At 35.1% G+C, this 17411-nt stretch overlaps 2 protein-coding genes across 4 annotated transcripts; one reads left to right on the top strand and one right to left on the bottom strand.

Annotated features, from left to right (window-relative positions):
- Positions 1–3749: 3749 nt before the first annotated feature.
- LOC141612968 (uncharacterized) lies at positions 3750–5816 on the top strand. Its single transcript, XM_074431714.1, has 4 exons — positions 3750–4319; positions 4412–4801; positions 4867–5550; positions 5673–5816. The coding sequence occupies exons 1-4, from the start codon at positions 3750–3752 to the stop codon at positions 5814–5816; spliced, it is 1788 nt and encodes a 595-aa protein (XP_074287815.1).
- A 7962-nt stretch (positions 5817–13778) lies between these two features.
- Positions 13779–17411, bottom strand: LOC141611120 (auxin-responsive protein IAA18-like). 3 transcript variants are annotated; one of them, XM_074429570.1, is made up of 6 exons: positions 17347–17411; positions 16368–16685; positions 15143–15423; positions 14898–15051; positions 14389–14453; positions 13779–14066 (listed from the first exon to the last, which is right to left on the bottom strand). In XM_074429570.1, the coding sequence occupies exons 2-6, from the start codon at positions 16625–16627 to the stop codon at positions 14020–14022; spliced, it is 807 nt and encodes a 268-aa protein (XP_074285671.1). In that variant the 5' UTR covers positions 16628–16685; positions 17347–17411; the 3' UTR covers positions 13779–14019. The 3 variants fall into 3 exon arrangements, with proteins under 3 accessions (XP_074285671.1, XP_074285669.1, XP_074285670.1); XM_074429568.1 differs by lacking the exon at positions 17347–17411 and adding an exon at positions 17067–17340; XM_074429569.1 differs by lacking the exon at positions 17347–17411 and adding an exon at positions 16809–16933.

The following is a 17411-nucleotide window of genomic DNA, read 5'->3' on the forward strand; positions in this document are numbered from 1 at the left end:
AAGTGTGATGTTCAGAAATTGAAGGGTCTTCTCAGTGCTGAATTTGAGATGAAAGATTTTGGTGCAGCAAGGAAAATTCTGAAAATGGAGATCTACGGGGATAGGAGCAAGAAGAAGTTTTTCTTATCTCAGAAAAGCTATATTCAGAAGGTGCTAGCAAGGTTTGGCATGTCTACTGCTAAATTTATAAATACTCCTAGTGCATCGAATGCACATCTGTCTGTTACTTTCTCACCCAAGTCAGCTGAAGAAAGGGAGTACATGTCCCGAGTTCCGTACTCTAGTGCAGTGAGTAGCTTGATGTATGCTATGGTCTGCACTAGACCTGATCTAGCACAGTCGGCCAGTGTGGTGAGTCGGTTTATGGGTGACCCAGGTAAAGAGCATTGGCAAGCTGTGAAGATAATTTTCCGGTACCTTAAGGGTACATCTAATGTTGGTCTAAATTATGGAGGTGATAGAGAGTATCTTGTCAGGATACTCAGATTCTGATTATCCAGGAGATGTTGACAACAGATGATCAATGACTGGTTATGTTTTCACTTTTAGTGGTTTAGTCGTCGGTTGGAAGGCTACATTGCAGCCTACAGTTACTTTGTCTACTACTGAAGTAGAGTATATGGCCTTGACTGCAGCAGCTAAAGAGGGTATTTGGTTAAAAGGATTGGTCAGTGATCTAGGTATACATCAGGAGCAAGCTATTGTATTTTGTGATAGTCTTAGTGCAATATGTTTGGCTAAAGATCAAGTCCATTATGAGAGGACTGAGCATATAGATGTGAGATATCACTTTCTGAGAAATGAGAAGAGGATTAAGGTGAACAAAGTGGGTACTACTGATAACCCAGCTGACGTGTTCACTAAGCCAGTTCCGCATAGCAAGTTCCAACATTGTTTGGACTTGCTAAATATCCGCAGTCTGTAATTGCCCTCTTGTGGGCAATATCTGAGGGGGAAGGGAGAAGAGCTTTCTGGTACATCTGGCATTTATGGGAATGCATCTGGTACATCTGTCTGTTTGTGAGAGAATTCAAGTCAAGGTGGAGATTTGTTGGGTTTGTGCCTTGATTCTGTTAATCGCCACTTCGAACGACTATGCGGGGACTTAAACGGTATTCGTTTCTATTATTAGGCTAGATCTGTCATGGGCCTCTATTAGGCCATTCTGTATTAGGTCATAGAGAGTATTATATAAACTCTCTAAGCCTCTACCTAGCAGTCATGCTTATCATACCGTCTGGATCTGCAATCTGAAAACTCCTCACATATCAATAAAACTCTCTCCTTTCTGGCATGTGGACGTAGTTAACACCCCGTTAGTGAACCACGTAAATCTGTGTGTTTGTCTCTTTATTGTTCTTTTATTTGTTCTTTCTTGCTTCTATTACAACACATTTCATTTTCATAGATGTTATAGCTAAAGACTATTTTAATTAAACATATATATGAAAATGAAATGAACAGAAAATGTTGTTTGTTACAAACTCCTACCATTGAAAATTTTATGTTTACCCCTCTGTGAATACCGTAGATCTCCTTCAATAAAGTCATGTCTTAAATTTAAAATGTGTCAAATAACAATACAAATTGTAAAATAGGATAAGTTTTTTTGCCATTCCTAATGCATTTTTTTTTGGATTATTTCATGGGAATAATCCCACCTATGACCCCCCCTGCAAATAACACTCCAACCTATCAGTAATTCGAATTAAATCCATCATATTCACTAGTCTTCCCATAACACACTAAGAAGACCGGAAACTTGAACAACCGGTAAGCCTTGTTAATTTTAGGTTAAAATAATGAGAAGTGTGTTCAACACACTTTAAACACACAAAACTGACTCTCTCTCTCCTACGTCCATCTCTTTGGTTGTTCATCTTCCAAAAACCCGCCATTCTTAATCTTCATCATCAACTTGTAATTTCTCCATTAATCTTCATCCATCTCATCAATTTACATCTGGGTCTTCGTCATCTTCATCCATCTCACCATTGGGATCTTCAGCGGCAATGGGAAAAGTAAGTATCTCGTTTACTTAAAAATTTCAATTTGATTTTAATTTTAACTGTTTAATCTTGTTACACTATGTTTATGTATGTGTTAGTGTAGTATAATTTCGCTTATATATTCTTTTATAATCAAAGATTGGTATTTTTCATCATGCAATTTCAAATGCAATTAATCTTCATAAATCCACATTGTTTATTTCTCCAGTTTTGATTTTTATGTTTATATTGTTAATTTAGGCTAGTCCTTGGGACATTGTTACACTGAAACTGTGGCATGGAGGTTCCATGAGGAAAGGTCAATTACATTTGGTTTATGGCAGTAGGTGTTTTAGGACTGTGGGTGTGGACCCTGATGAGGTTTGTTGGTTTACATTACTTGAAGAGGCTGAAAAGTGTGACGGGTTTAGGAGAAATATAGATGGTATTTTCTATATGCACCCTGAGCTAGGCTTGCAGAAGGTTGAAGATGATAAAGATGTTGGGGTTATGACTACAGTGTCAGTTGGGAAAAGAGTTGTTGAGTGTTATCTTGTTTGTGAGAGGGATATTCCTGAGGTTATGGAATTGATGAATGATGGGGACTTCAAAACTATTATTCAATTACCCCAGAAATTCACACCAAGGAGGAAGGAAGAATCTAAGGGCATAAGGGTAAATGTTGTTGAAGAAAAGGGACCACAAATGAAAAGCCCTTCTTTTAAAGGAGGTGTAAATGCTCCTAAAACACTAAAGGCATGTACCACATCTAAACAAAGTACCTCCTCCAAACAAGCAGCCATATCCAAACAAACTCCCTCATCCAAAGCATCAAAACAAACTGCCCCATCAAAACAAACTGCTCCATCAAAACAAATAGTTCCTGAAAAACCATTTGAAGCATCATCCACACTTCCTGAACCTTCTAAACAACCCTGTGAATCATTTTATGATTGCAATGACACAAGAATTGCAGATCTGTTTGACAACTATGAAGTTGAAGCTGACAATGCTGGGTTAAGTATATTTGATGAGGTTGAGTGGGATGATTTGAGTGAGAGTGAAGATCCTGGGTATGATCCTGATGAGGATAATGTTAGTGATGGTGATGATAGTTCCAGTGAGGTCAACTTAACTGATGATGAGTTAATTGAAATTGATGTCTTAAATGAGGAGGTAGAGAATTTTATTGAGAAAGAAATAGAGTCAGATGGTGACTCTGATGAAGAGTTGCAGTTAGCAAGGGAGAAGGTTAAGTGCTGGAATGCTAATGCCTTGAAGATTGCAAGGCAACTACAGATAGAAGCTGCCTCTATATTGTTACCTGGACAAGAGAAAGAAATTGAAGGTGAGAAAAAAGTTGTTGGTGAACTAATTAAGGCTGATGAAGGTAGGGTAAGTGACTACGATAATAGTGGTGATGAGATTCACACCCCTGCTGAAAGTGATGAAGATCCCATACCAGGTAAAAGAAAGAAGAAAAGGATTCCAGAAGTTGATGAGAAGACTGATTTCAGCAAGCTAAGGTGGTGTGTAGGCATTAGATTTCCAAATAGGGAGTTTTTTAGAGATTGTGTGACAAGGTATGCTATAGCACAAGGTAGAAATCTTACTTTTGATAAGAGTGACAAAGCAAGAGGGCAAAGGCTTGGGGTGAGATGTGTTGCTGGTTGTCCCTTTAAGTTGTATGCCAGTTGAGACAACACAAGTGCATGTATGTTGGTGAAATCTGTTGACCCAAATCATAGCTGCCACAGAAATATGGAAAGAAATAGGCAGATGAAGTCAACTTGGTTAGCCAAACAATTCTTGGAGGTGTTCAAAGCAAGGCCTCATTGGCCTGCTGCTGATATTATTGAGACAGTAAGGAGGGCATACAAGGTCCTGATCAAGAAAAATTTTGCCTACATGGTGAAATATTTTGCTCATAGAATGCTTCATGGTTCTATGAAAGAGCACTATAGTAAGATTGGGAGTTACATCCAAGCTTTGACTGATGAAGAGCCAAACAGTGTATTCACCTTAACTACCATTCCTGGTAAAGTATCTGTATTTCAAAGGCTGTTTGTTTGTTTTGATGCTCTGAAAAAAGGGTGGGTTGAAGGATGTAGGAGAGTCTTATGTGTTGACTCATGTTTTCTGAAAACATTTTTGGGAGGTCAATTGATTGCTGCAACTGGTAGAGATGCTAATGAGCAAATGTATCCAGTAGCATGGGCTGTGGTGGAAGGGGAAAACAATGACAGCTATGAGTGGTTTTTTAAGGAACTGAAGAAGGTCTTAGCAGAACAAGATGGTGATGGGTGGACTATCATATCAGATCAACATCAGGTATTAGCCATCCTGTTAGTTGTACATGTTTTTTAGTAGTTAATTAGATCAATATCAGTTATAAAAACTTCTTTATTAACTTGTGTATGCAGAGTATCCTCACAATGGTTGCACAGGAACTCCCAAAGGCAGAGCATAGACATTGTGCCAGGCATATCTTTGCAAACTGGCACAAGTCTTATAAAGGTGATGAAATGAAGATGTTGTTCTGGAATTGTGCTAAATCATACAACCAAGCTGATTTTGATCAGGCTCTAAGTGACATGAGAGAAGTTGATCACAAGGCAGCTGAAGCCTTCTTAGCTTGTAATCCTTCAGTCTTCTGCAGAGCTTTTATCAATACCACCACCAAAACTGATGTAATTGTGAACAATATGGCAGAAACATTCAATGCGTATATCATAGATGCTAGAGCAAAGCATGTGATATACATGCTTGAAGACATCGAAATGACTATGATGCAAAGATTGGCTTTGAAAAAGGTGAAATGGAGAAGAAGGATTTGACAGTGTGTCCTAGAGTTCAAGCCAGATTATAAATTGAGAAGGATAAAGCTGCTGCCTATGATGTCTTCCCTTCATCCACCACAAGGTTTCAAGTGAAACAAGGCATAGATGAGGTCTCAGTTGACTTGGTTGGAAGGACATGTACTTGCAGGAAATGGGACTTGACTGGGATCCCATGTAGTCACGCAGTGTCTGCTATCTTCAATGCTCATGGCCAACCTGAAGAATATGTGGATGACATGTACAAGAAAGATTCCTATCTTAGAGCATATGGTGGTTCAATTGCCCCATGTCCTGGCCAAAGGCATTGGCCAAAGGTTGCCCTTACTCTAAATCCACCACCAATAAAAGTTGGTCCTGGTAGGCCAAGGAAGAAGAGGATAAGGGATCCACATGAGGATCCAAAAAGGAGTGGGAAACTGACTAAACATGGGTTACAAATGACTTGCTCAGTTTGCAAGTCAAAGACTCATAACAAAAGAACCTGTCCTGATAAAGACAAGGCTATTGAACCACCAGCAAAAAGGGGTAGGGGAAGGCCAAGGGTGAATAATGTAGTGACTGAAGGTGATGCTTCAACATCTACCCCTCACCATACTGCTACTGCACATCCCACCAGAACTGGGAGAGGTGGAAAGACTGTAAGGACAGGAAGAGGTAGTTCAAGGGGTGGTTCAAGAGGTGGAGGAAGAGGGACAAGTAGAGGAAGAGGTGGCAGAGGAAGGGTAAGCATAACACATCATTTCTGTTGTGATTTTTAACTGTAGTGTTGCATACAGTTTGAATGTTAGTTGATAATTGTTCAATTGTGATGGATAATGGTTTGGTTTTTATGTCATTGAAACAGGCACCACAAGGACTTGGAGTTTTATTTGATGACAATGGGAATGCATACACCAATGTACCAGGCAATACTAGAGGACCAGTGAGCATCAGTGGAGACCAAGGGCCAAGTACTCAGCCTACCCAAGCATCAATAAACCACCCATAAGAAGCAAGAAAGGCACACAAGCTGATTTGGTGCGCGCTTTATGTTAGTTTATGTTAGCTTGTCGATCGGTTTATGTTAGTTAATGTTAGCTTGTTATTTTGGACAAAGTGGTTAAACCACAACAAGCTCTAGTTGTTTATGTTTATTTTGGATTTCATTGCCTATTTAGGATGGTGTAATCAAAAACAAAAGCTGCTGCTTACATTTTGGAATCCGTATGAATGGAATGGCTATTAATGGATGGATTAACAAACATTTCAACACTGTCATTGAGAACTTCTTTTACATTGCTCAACCTTCATTGTTTCATACATCAAATAACACTCTTAAACATACAACAAAATGCAACAATAACCCAGGAAACCAACAATGCATACAACATTAATTTTTCGCTTTTCCTACACTTCCTAATTTCAGAATTTAATTCTACCACAACCCCCTTCAACTTTTCATTCTTCATCTTCAACTTCTGTATTTTGTCAAGCAATATCTTCCTATCTGAGTCTTCAGTTTCCGAGTTCACTTCCGCCAATTGAAATAAGTCACAGTGATTCCGCTACAATTCAAATTAACATACCAATTTCAATTAATTAAGATTTTCTAAAATTAAACCCATTAACATAAGAAATAATTAAGAAATCAGTTAACATACCGGCCAAAAAGGACATCCATAAAACCATTTACCAGCGTGTTCTCCCTTCTTCGCAAACCTCAACACTGTTCCCACATTGTGTTTGCATAAAACCGTGTTTTGGACAATCTTTGAACTCCATGAATTAGATGAGCTTGCATAAGAACTTTTCCCCATTAATTTGGAAAGAAAAAAGGAGTTGAGAAAAATAAAGCAGAAGAAGAATTAGGGAGAAGGAGAATCAAACAAGCAAAAAGAAGAAGAAAGAGGTTGAAGAAAGGAGGAGGAGATGTGCAAAAATGGATGAAATCAGTCGAAAGATGTTATATAAGGAGGAGAGAGACAATAACCTAAAGTAACCGGTAATGATATTAAGTGAGTGTGTTATGGGAAGACTAGTGAATAGGATGGATTTAATTCGAATTACTGATAGGTTGGAGTGTTATTTGCAGGGGGGTCATAGGTGGGATTATTCCCATGAAATAATCCTTTTTTTATTACCTTATCTAACTATTTGACATGTTTTTTGATGAAGAGAATGAATTTGTCCTCCAAGGCTCCAAATATAGGTGTAGATCAAAAGTCAACTTTCCAATATTAACTACTCCCTCTATCTGAGTGATATGTTTACTTTTTCTTTATTTTATGAGATAAAAATATAGTAAGTGTAAACATATCTGAGACGAAGGGAGTACTTAAAACACAATATTTTGTTGGTTTCAAGATAAAACGGATTAACATTACGATTGTTATTGTCACCCAAACATAGTTTGCACACGATGCTAATAAAGTCATAAAACCATCAAGAAGGTTGGTTAAGTTGAATTCTTGATTGTTTGTCTAAAATTAGGAGGAAAAATTAATGAGAAAACAAAGCTACTTGGACACAAATGAAGGGGAAAAAAGTATTCTACTTGGCTCGTGTGAAAAGTTGTTCATTGGATACTGCATGTCTGCGTGCGACAACTTTGGCATAGGAGTTTATATACGATTATCTTAAAATAAAAGAGCTTGTGAGTTGTGAGCCATAAATTAAAAGAAAGTGTTTTTATATCACACGTTTTAATATCATCTTAGACCATCCCCAAGCAAATGTCGCGCTAATTAGGTCGCGACCTGGTTTTACTCTTAATCCCACCTTATTTATTTTGACCTACTTTTACCCTCCCAAGCAGAAGGTCACGACCTAGGTCATCAACCCAATCATTTTCCACTTTCTAACATTTTCAATCATTTCCCAAATTCTCTACCCAATCAAAACTTCTCCGTCTCTCTTACTTTTTCATAACTTTTACTAACAAATACAACTTTGTAATTTTGTAAATATGTAAATTAAAGAAAAACTACTCCAATATGTTAGGTATATTATTTTTATTTCGTACATTTGAAAAAAAATATATTAAAATAACAATGTTAAAATTTTATTAGGTGACGGTCTTATTTGAAATTTTAATCGAATTTGACGGTCTTATTTAGAATATTAATGTATTGGTCCTATTAACGAACGCATTTGAAAAATTAGTTGACGGTCTTATTTAGAATATCACTCGAGAAAATTAACAAACACAAATAAAATAAATAAAAAGAAACACAAAAAAACCCAAATCATCAATTGTGGTTCTCTTCAATTCTGCAAATCAACATTCATCAACATAAACATTTTTATTCATCAACATCATCATTTTTATTTGTTGGGAAAAGGAGAACTTCAATGGGAACATTTTTTTAATGTGGTAACCAATGGGAACATGACACATATAAGGTCATCTAATGGGTCAATTTGCTCCACCTTGGGTCACCAATTGACCTTTTCTTCTCAAAGGTCATCCTAATCATCTAAGAAGGTCATCCTAATTATTTTACTAATGGGTAATTAACATGACCCAACAAGGTCATGACCTCCCTCATGACCTTGCTTGGGCATGGTCTTATGTAATGCTTGCAAAAAATGAGATAGTGTTATTTGTTGGAGAATATTATCATACTAGGTAGTATCCCGTGCTTCGCACGGCCTGTTTCTATATTTTGTTAATATAATTGCAAAAAAAAAGTTAACATTTAATTATTTTTAAGATTTTACTTATAATAAAATTAATGGAATGATTAGATATATTTAATGCTTATAATTAAGGTTGATTAGATGTAATTAATACTTATAATTAAGATTTAATCACGGTTGTCACACAGTAAGCTTGTATACGCTATTAGAGCAATAGCAATAGTAGAACTTTATATAAAGTTCTTCATATGTCATGTCACAATGCACCAACCCCAATTTTTAAGAACTTTTGTTTACAATAGAAGAACTTTATATGAAGTTCTTAGATGGAAAAAAACCATAAAATAAATAATGTAAAATGGTTTCTCACATTTTACAAAGTTATATTTATTGGTTGTACATTTTCCAATATTTTAGAACTTGGTTCTTATTTTAGAACTTGGTTCTTAAAAATAAGAATCAACTTTTAAATGCAATAGAAGAACTTTTAAAATAAAGTTCTTGGTGACAACCCCAATGCTAAGAACTACTATTGCTATTGCTCTTAGCACCCAAAAAAGCTTGTATACGCTATCATGAAATTACATACTTGTTAAAATTACATACTCCGTGGATTCCTATATTTTAAAATTACCACAAATACAAATTATAAACATGCGAACCAACCAACTGAAAAACAAAATAGAATACTCTCTAAGATTTCTTACAAAAAAGTTATCACAAATACAAAATTATAAACTTGTATAACTAAGTACATAATAATCTCGTTTCATTTGCATTGGTAGGACTATGGACTTAATATCTGACACTTAAGAAATTTAATTAAAGGGATGTCTATTATCATTTTTTTCACTTCAAAATGATCTTCAAGGAATAGTTTGATCTTAATTTTCCTCTATATAATTTGCTTGTTAATTTATTTTTTAAATTAATTTTCTAATAACAATGTAACTATTCTAATATAATATCATAGGAGTAAACATCATTACTTCGAAGTAACACATGGTCAAATTTTTGAAATTTTAAATACATTAGTGTAAAGGGATGTGTTTCTACTACAAAATTAGAGGTATTAGTCTATTACTTGTATAACTTAGTCGCGTGGTCTAAGGATAATATTTTTTATGGTACTAATTAATCCTAATAACCTCATAGAGTATGCTGATAAGTGATGAAATGATGAATGATGAGCAACTTGTTTATTCTTTTCCTCACTGATTTCTCCTTTTTAACAAAAAACATTAGAACCCTAGAGACTAAACTCGTCACCTTCCTTGTTCGTCTTTTATGCCGCCATCCTAGATCTCCTCTCACAACATCAAATCTCTCGTGGAGCTAGAGTCTTGTGCCCCTTCATGGTCCAATATTTTGCTGGCGAATAGTGAAGTTGGTTTATTAGGTCGATTGAGGTTTTTGAGCTTATCGGTTCTGCTATTCTCGTTTGCATTGGCAACATCCACTACTTAAGCTTTCAACTTCCAGTAGTTCTTCTTCTCAGGATGGTACATTTGTTTTTACTTTGGAAGGTCATACATATTATAAGCATACCCATCAAGTCATAAAAAGCTTGATTATTAGAAATAATGTGATGGTAGGGAGTACATAATAATTGAAGCAATTGAAAACTTTTTGTTTCACTTTTTTTTTTTTCATATTGTCTTATACTCTTATGAAAATATGAAGACAACTAAAGTTTGGGGAAGAAATGCTTCCATATACGGAGTTTATATAGTGTAATTTGGAGATATTTGTGTCAAACATTGAATGTGTGAAGAATGCTAATGGAAAACTTTGAACAAAGAGAATAGGCACTGACTCACAGAGTCATTTAAGTTTTTCTTTTACTTTGAATATGTATCTTGAAATTTGTATCTTTGGAACATACGGAGTACATATATAGATTAACATTCATTGTTTAACACTTATGTATTAAATAATCCCCAATTTTTATACTACTTTATTATATATGCTAATTAATAAGTAGTTTTGTATTAAATGTCTCATCTGCCACGTGTCAATCCACAATTCTCCTAACCCAGTTTTATATATATATATAAGATTATACCGTAATCGTAATAATATGATTATGATATAAATAATATTCTATTAGAGGATTCTAGGTCTAGGTTTCAGACACTGTATAAAGTGTCTCTTATGTAATCGTTAGACAACGAACAATCAATGATACAACGGTTACCTTTATGCAATTCTCCCCTCTCTGATTTTAATATTATATTCGTAGAGACTTATCAAATTCGAGTATGTTTTAGCCTAGTGATTATATTGACACTGATTAGTGTATAATAAGTGAAAGGTTCTAATCCCCTCAGTAGTGCTCATGTGTCTTCTTTGACACCAAATAACGTATTAAATTTGTGACAATTGAAAATGTATTGAATGTTGTATTGTCATTGTTTTTTTACACACGTTATAGAATAAACGTTCTTACAGAATAAGACAGCCCAGATATCTAGCCTATAAGAGAATTTGTTACATTCTCCGTTTCATTGAATTGTTTACCTTTTCAAAATCTCCTCACTTAATTTGAAAAAACTTAAACAACTCAATGAAACAGAGGAAGTATACAATATATATCGTGTACAACGATCTTATTACATACTAACTATTGTTTCTTTTAAGCAAGTGAAATCAAGGATTTGATCCATGTCCATGAAAATGGAGTAAAACTCAAGGAGTAATTGTTGGTTAGATCGTACATGAGCCTGGTCGCGCCCGTCGAGGAGGAGAGAGTGTCAACTTTACAAGTCCAAGGAGGTTATATTCCAAAATCAATTGGCAATAGGAGGAGTAGCCCCTTGGGTTATAAACTAGATCACTCTTCTCTATTTCTCCGATGTGAGAGACCTACGTATGATTTTTTGCAGTAATTACCCATTGAACACACTGAACGAGTAAATTACTCATTGTTATCGACGATAGACAATGCGATGCCCATAGTGATAAATTGGAATAAAGGTCAGAAGACTTTCAAATGATTTACTCCCCCACGTATACAAAGCATTATAAATGAAGAAGATGAAACATCCCCCCTAGAAAAGGAATGTCTCTATTGTACAAGTATACTTTTCGTTCAAAATGGAAACAGTCAAATGTGATTTCCCCACAGTTAGGCAGCTCTCATAGAATATGACCCTTCAATACACCCCATTCTCTCTTTTTGCACTATTTTGGACCACCATTGTCACAATTCCTCTTTTATACGATTGTAGCATAGTACTAAATACATATTTATTTACGTCATAGAAAGGTTGCTTCAAGTTCGCATACTCCCCCGTTTGCCATGTACAAAACAGTTAAACAACGACGTGATATAAATCGCCAACAAACAAATCCTAACAAGCCTATCAAATAACAGTAAGCCTTTGTTAGAATGACAATATCCGTCTTAAGATAAACTTGCATTTATAAGACAAACATTTTGTTAGTGCTTAGACATCCCTTTGGACCATCATTTTCACAATTCCCCCTTTGTACGATTGTAGCATAGTACTAAATTACATATTTACAATGTCATCATTACGACGTCATAGAAAGGTTGCTTCAAGTTCGCATACTCATCTCTTTGCCATGTACAAAACAACGACATAGTGGAAATCGCCAACAAATATATCCTAACAAGCCTAACAAATAAAGTCCATTTAGAGGCTGGGACAAAGCTAGGTTCAAATTCTACCTGAGATAGACACATCAATCGTAACAACGACATAGTGGAATTTGCCAACAAACAAATCCTAACACGCCTAACAAATAAAGTCCGTCTAAAGGCAGCGACGAAGCTAAGTTAAAATTCTACCTAGAGTCAAAACATCAATCATATTTACATGACTACATTTCTTATTATGGTTATTATTATTATTATTATTATTATTATTATTATTATTATTATTATTATTATTATGTTGGATATAAATGTTATCGCGTATACTTTTTCCTCAAAAAACTCGTCCGAGCCCTGGCCTAACTAGCCTAGGCTTAGCTTCATCCCCCTAGGCCCTAGCCATTACTAGTGGCGTTTGAGTCAACTGTATAAGGAATACCAAGTAAATACTTTCTCCATTCAACTCCACTCTACCTATTTCTATTTTCTACACTATTTACAATTTAACATTCAACTTTAATTTTCTCTCAATAAATAAGTGAAAATATATTCATGTGGGATCTTGTTTGATTCGTCTTTACGAGTACATTAAAAATATCTAACTTTTATAATTTTTGCAAAGACGTAACTAACGATATTTACCGTGTAAAACACGCGTTGGCAAACGTGAAAAAGTAAAGTGGTAGAGTAGAGTTGAATGGAGGAAGTACTTCGTAGATGGATTAGTTGGTAAAGACTTGTACAAGTGTACAACGAACAATAGTCTTATTAACGTTTTTAAGTTTAACACGAACTAAAACGGGTCAATGATAAATAAGACAAAAGGAGAACACCAAGACATTAACAAAAAAACTTGTATATCTATGCAAGTAGGATGCTATTTAATACGGAGTACCGTTCAAATTTTAAGACGGAATAACATTTGTGATACAAGAAAGTCATAAAGGTAGCTTACTCACCCAAATTGAATACTACACAGTAAAACTCATCGATCGAGCCTACAGTCCTACACTATAGAGCAGAGCAGTGCTAGGTGTATAGTCTGTGACTCTGTGTGTACTTTAATGGAGAAGTAGAGACTAGAGAGTAGGTTCTGATAAACCAAAGGAAAAAGAATTACCAAACACAGTAAATCCCAAAACAGATACTTACCACTCTGCACTAAAAGGAATTAACTTCTGGAGAATTAAAGTCATCCAGATCCTGACTACTTTTTTCCTTAATTTATGCTGACATCTCCTACCAGTAAAATTTAAATTTTGTGTATGTTTCTCAATTTTTATGCAAGAGCATGCAGTTAAAAATAAATAAAGTAACCCAAATTGCATGGGTAAACTTACAACTGGCCAGCTGTTTACCTCACATGCATCGAGGCAATTATTCACTTTTGTCGATGGTGAAAACTCCGGTTTACACAGAAGAAAAGGTGTTATCAACTCCGCCAAATAAAGGGTTTACGTAATGCATAATCGGTAAGATACAACGGTTGTAAATACCGCACTTTTTCGGAATTACTAACTTCAAACATTACCTTCAGAAGAAAAACATTGCCATAATTTTCGGAATGTCACAATCGCTTTTTCTGAATCGCTTAAAAATAAGTCAGAACTGCACAAAAAAATTGTGAACTAATTTTTCACAAGCGGTTTTATCCTACCACATTTTGACCGTTATGGCGGATATTCAAAACGACTACAGCGAACGCAAGGGATATAGAGTTTCGACAAGAGTGCTATCACCATTAATAAAACGCAAATCCAGAACAAAAATCATAAGTTTGGCATGTCTCCTTTTTACATAGGTAATTAGGAAAATATAATCAGACCAGAATACACATTATCTGCTCAAATCTTCAGTATTTTGTAGTTTCAGCAGGCAAAAACTTTAAAACTAGGTTAATTAAGCACAATAAACCCTCTACCCGAATAAGCAACCAGCTTTCAGCTTCTCTTCTTCACTTTGATGCATTCTCGACCATCAGCTTGTCTTTCTTACCAACACCTGAAAATCACAACACATTTCGGTTTCTCAGTAACAAATCCTGCTGGTGTCCTTTTTTTCGACATTCTGTTTTCTTTTTTCTACTTCTCATTCAATATTTGATATTTGGCAAAATTCTGTCACTAATTTAAATACGAAAAAACTGTAGCATGTCTGTTGCCATCACAAAATCTACGAATTAACCATATTTAACTCATTAATCGTGTATAGAACACGGTTCAGAAGTGTCTACTCCTATTAGTCTTTGAAGTAATGTAATCAATTACCAAAAGAAAATCAGCATTTGAATAAGATTAGACGAATTAACAAAAGCAAAACTTACGGCGCAGTGTAGGGAGGTCAGAAGTCTTCAAAACCCGTAGCCTCTTAACAGTTGATACAAACATCCTGCATAAAAACAAAGTAGTTTACGTCACATTTCGACTTATTCAGTATTGCTGACTCATAAGTCATAATTGACGAACTACGATTATTCTACTAATTAAAACTACAAAATTAAGATACTGTTAAGCTACTAAACAAAAACACAACTCTCTGCAATTGTCAAAAGTTTTTGCTTTAAATTATGGGCTCTTGTTGATTAATTAAGACAATCCCGACAAAGATTAGAAGCATAACATACCATTTTCATCGGGTATTGCGTAATGCTTGACAAAACAACAAACCAAAGACAAAAATAATGCTTTATTATTGTCAACTAGGTAGGAATCCTAATCTGATTTTCCAACAACTATTCCAGATTAGATTATAGCTTTCTTTTCTTTAGACGGAAAAGTTACGAGTTTTTTATAGCCGGATTTTAAAAAGGTAAAGAATGAATAAGATGCTTACTGCCATGGGACATCTCCAACCAACATCCTGTCTCCTTCATTATCCTCATAAACGAGAGTATATTCCCCGGTTCCATCTAACAATCCAGTAATCGGCTTCTGCTCATTGTTCTGCTTCTTCTCCATCCCACCAGCAGACGAAGAGACTTGTAGCGCTGAATAGATCAATCGCAATATGAACTAATATGTGGCATACAACAAAACGTAAAAGTACAAAATCGACTAGGCACAAAAATATGACGGTACCTGTAAGAAGACCTCTAAAAAGCGTGTCGATGGCAGAGGAGAGGCTATCATAGCAGTTATAAGCATTCAGATCGACTTTCCTACCAATAGGGACACCATCCATATTAATCTTCACAAAGAGACCCTTGTTCGAGTTTTCAGCAGCAGGTCGTTTCTCATTCGCAGGCTTGCTTGGGATCACAGTCTGTGGTTCAGCACTCGATTTACCAGAGCTAGAGCTTGCTAGGTTCTTCCTAAACGATCGAATTGGAGGCCAACCCACAACTGGAGTAGGAGCAGCTCTACATACAATTATTACCCACCCACATCAATTAGAAGCAGAAACACAAACTAATTTATCATCAAAGATGCATAGATACCAGTAACTCAGTAAGATGGTAATATCAATATGTAATTTTTACTGCCAGGTTAAACTACAATTACTCCCACCATAACTAGAATTGGGGCAGCACTACAATTACTCCCACTATCGATAACAAGATCAGAAGACGACTAAATTAACATCGAAGATTCAATATAGATACCCATAATCACATTTTTACATGGTAAGATTAATTGCAAGTTACAAGTAAATTTTACGGCCATATCCGTCCTAAGTGTAAAACGGGTCAAGGAGGTATGAATTGATTGATAAACCCTTTAACATACTTCCAAAGAAGTACAGTATACTACTGTACAACTACAACAAAATGTAAGAAACATCCAAATTTAATACAGTACAAAATCAATAATAGTTGTGATCTGGAGAAAACAATTCAATTGATGCTTGAAAGGATAATGAAAGGACAACAGACAGAAACAAGAGAAATCAAATCAATCAAACAAATCCTAAAATTGCCAAGACATGAACACAAAATAACAAAATTCTTCATGGAACAATACAACATTTGGAATAATCAAGAAAACTTCAGATATCTACCCTGGTACAGTATTTACTATTCTACCAACTACCCAATAATTCAATACGGAGTACATGTTTTAGGCGAGAGGGTGGTACCGAGACTCAGAATCAAACAACACCACCATGAAATTCCAACAAGGACCCACTACATATAATACATCAATAAATACATGAATTAAATGCACAAACACAAATTCATACTTGACCCGTTTTAATTGTAAAATGGATATCTCCGTCTTAAGGAAGACGGACCGGACCGGGACAAAAATAAGACAAAGAGCATCAAAGTTGACTGTAACTCTGTAAAAAAGTACGGAGTACTACCTTTTCTGAGAGATGGTAGACTGTGACTGTACTCTAACACCACCACCACCACCATTGTTGTTAAGGTAGTTTAGAGAGAGAAGTGAATCTTGTTTCTTTCTCTCTCTAACTTGTTTGTTCTGCCAATCTTCTTCACAAGGTAAACCTAACTTCAATTCAAGCTTCTTTTCATCACATGAAGATGGATTATGATCATAAAAACACTCATTTTCTCTTTTGTTCATCATTAAATCAAGCAATTTTGGACTAATTTCACCCATTTCACAATTACCCAGATGATGATTTTTGCTAATTTTGCTTCAGAATCCCAGAAATTACCTGAAATTCACAAAAAAATAATTATTACAGTAATTATATAAATATACAACAATATCGACAACAACAACAACGTCACCCTAGTGTCTTAACGTAACGTAAGCGGTCGAATGTACGCAACCTTACCTAAAGTGTTGTTAACCAAAACTCAAAATACAAAGAATAAAACCAACATAATGTAATCATGAAACCCACATGTTTTTAACTACCAAAAACACAGATAATTCCTAGAAATATAATATTAATGTTTTATAAGAATTAATGTTCTAAAATTAGTAAAATTCCAAGTTATATAAACACAAAAATCTAATGTAAGACCCACTAAAGGAATAAAAAATTAAAATTATACCCCATTAAATTAATTAAATTAATGAAACTACCAACCTTTGCTTTTTGTTGTGAAAAAAAAAGATTAAAATTGTTATGAGCTTCTTTTTTTTGCTGCAAGCATGCTTAAGTGGGTCTATATATCAACTTTTTTGCAATTGAGATTAATGATTAGATAAATTAAAAAGATGTATATTAATATTTTAATAATAATAATTTTAATAATAAAAATAAGGGAATTTATTTTTGATTTATTACAAATGTTGGAAGAAAAAACGGAGAAAATGTTGGAGGGTGTGTGAGAGATGAAAAGAAAAGCAAAGCGTGCTGTGCTGACCTTCTTTGTTATGAAGCACAAGACACTATAAATATCCTTTTGGTTTTAGAGAGAGGGTAAAAAAA

Source organism: Silene latifolia, chromosome 11 (assembly GCF_048544455.1).
Source record: "Silene latifolia isolate original U9 population chromosome 11, ASM4854445v1, whole genome shotgun sequence".
NCBI classification, from domain to species: Eukaryota; Viridiplantae; Streptophyta; class Magnoliopsida; order Caryophyllales; family Caryophyllaceae; genus Silene; species Silene latifolia.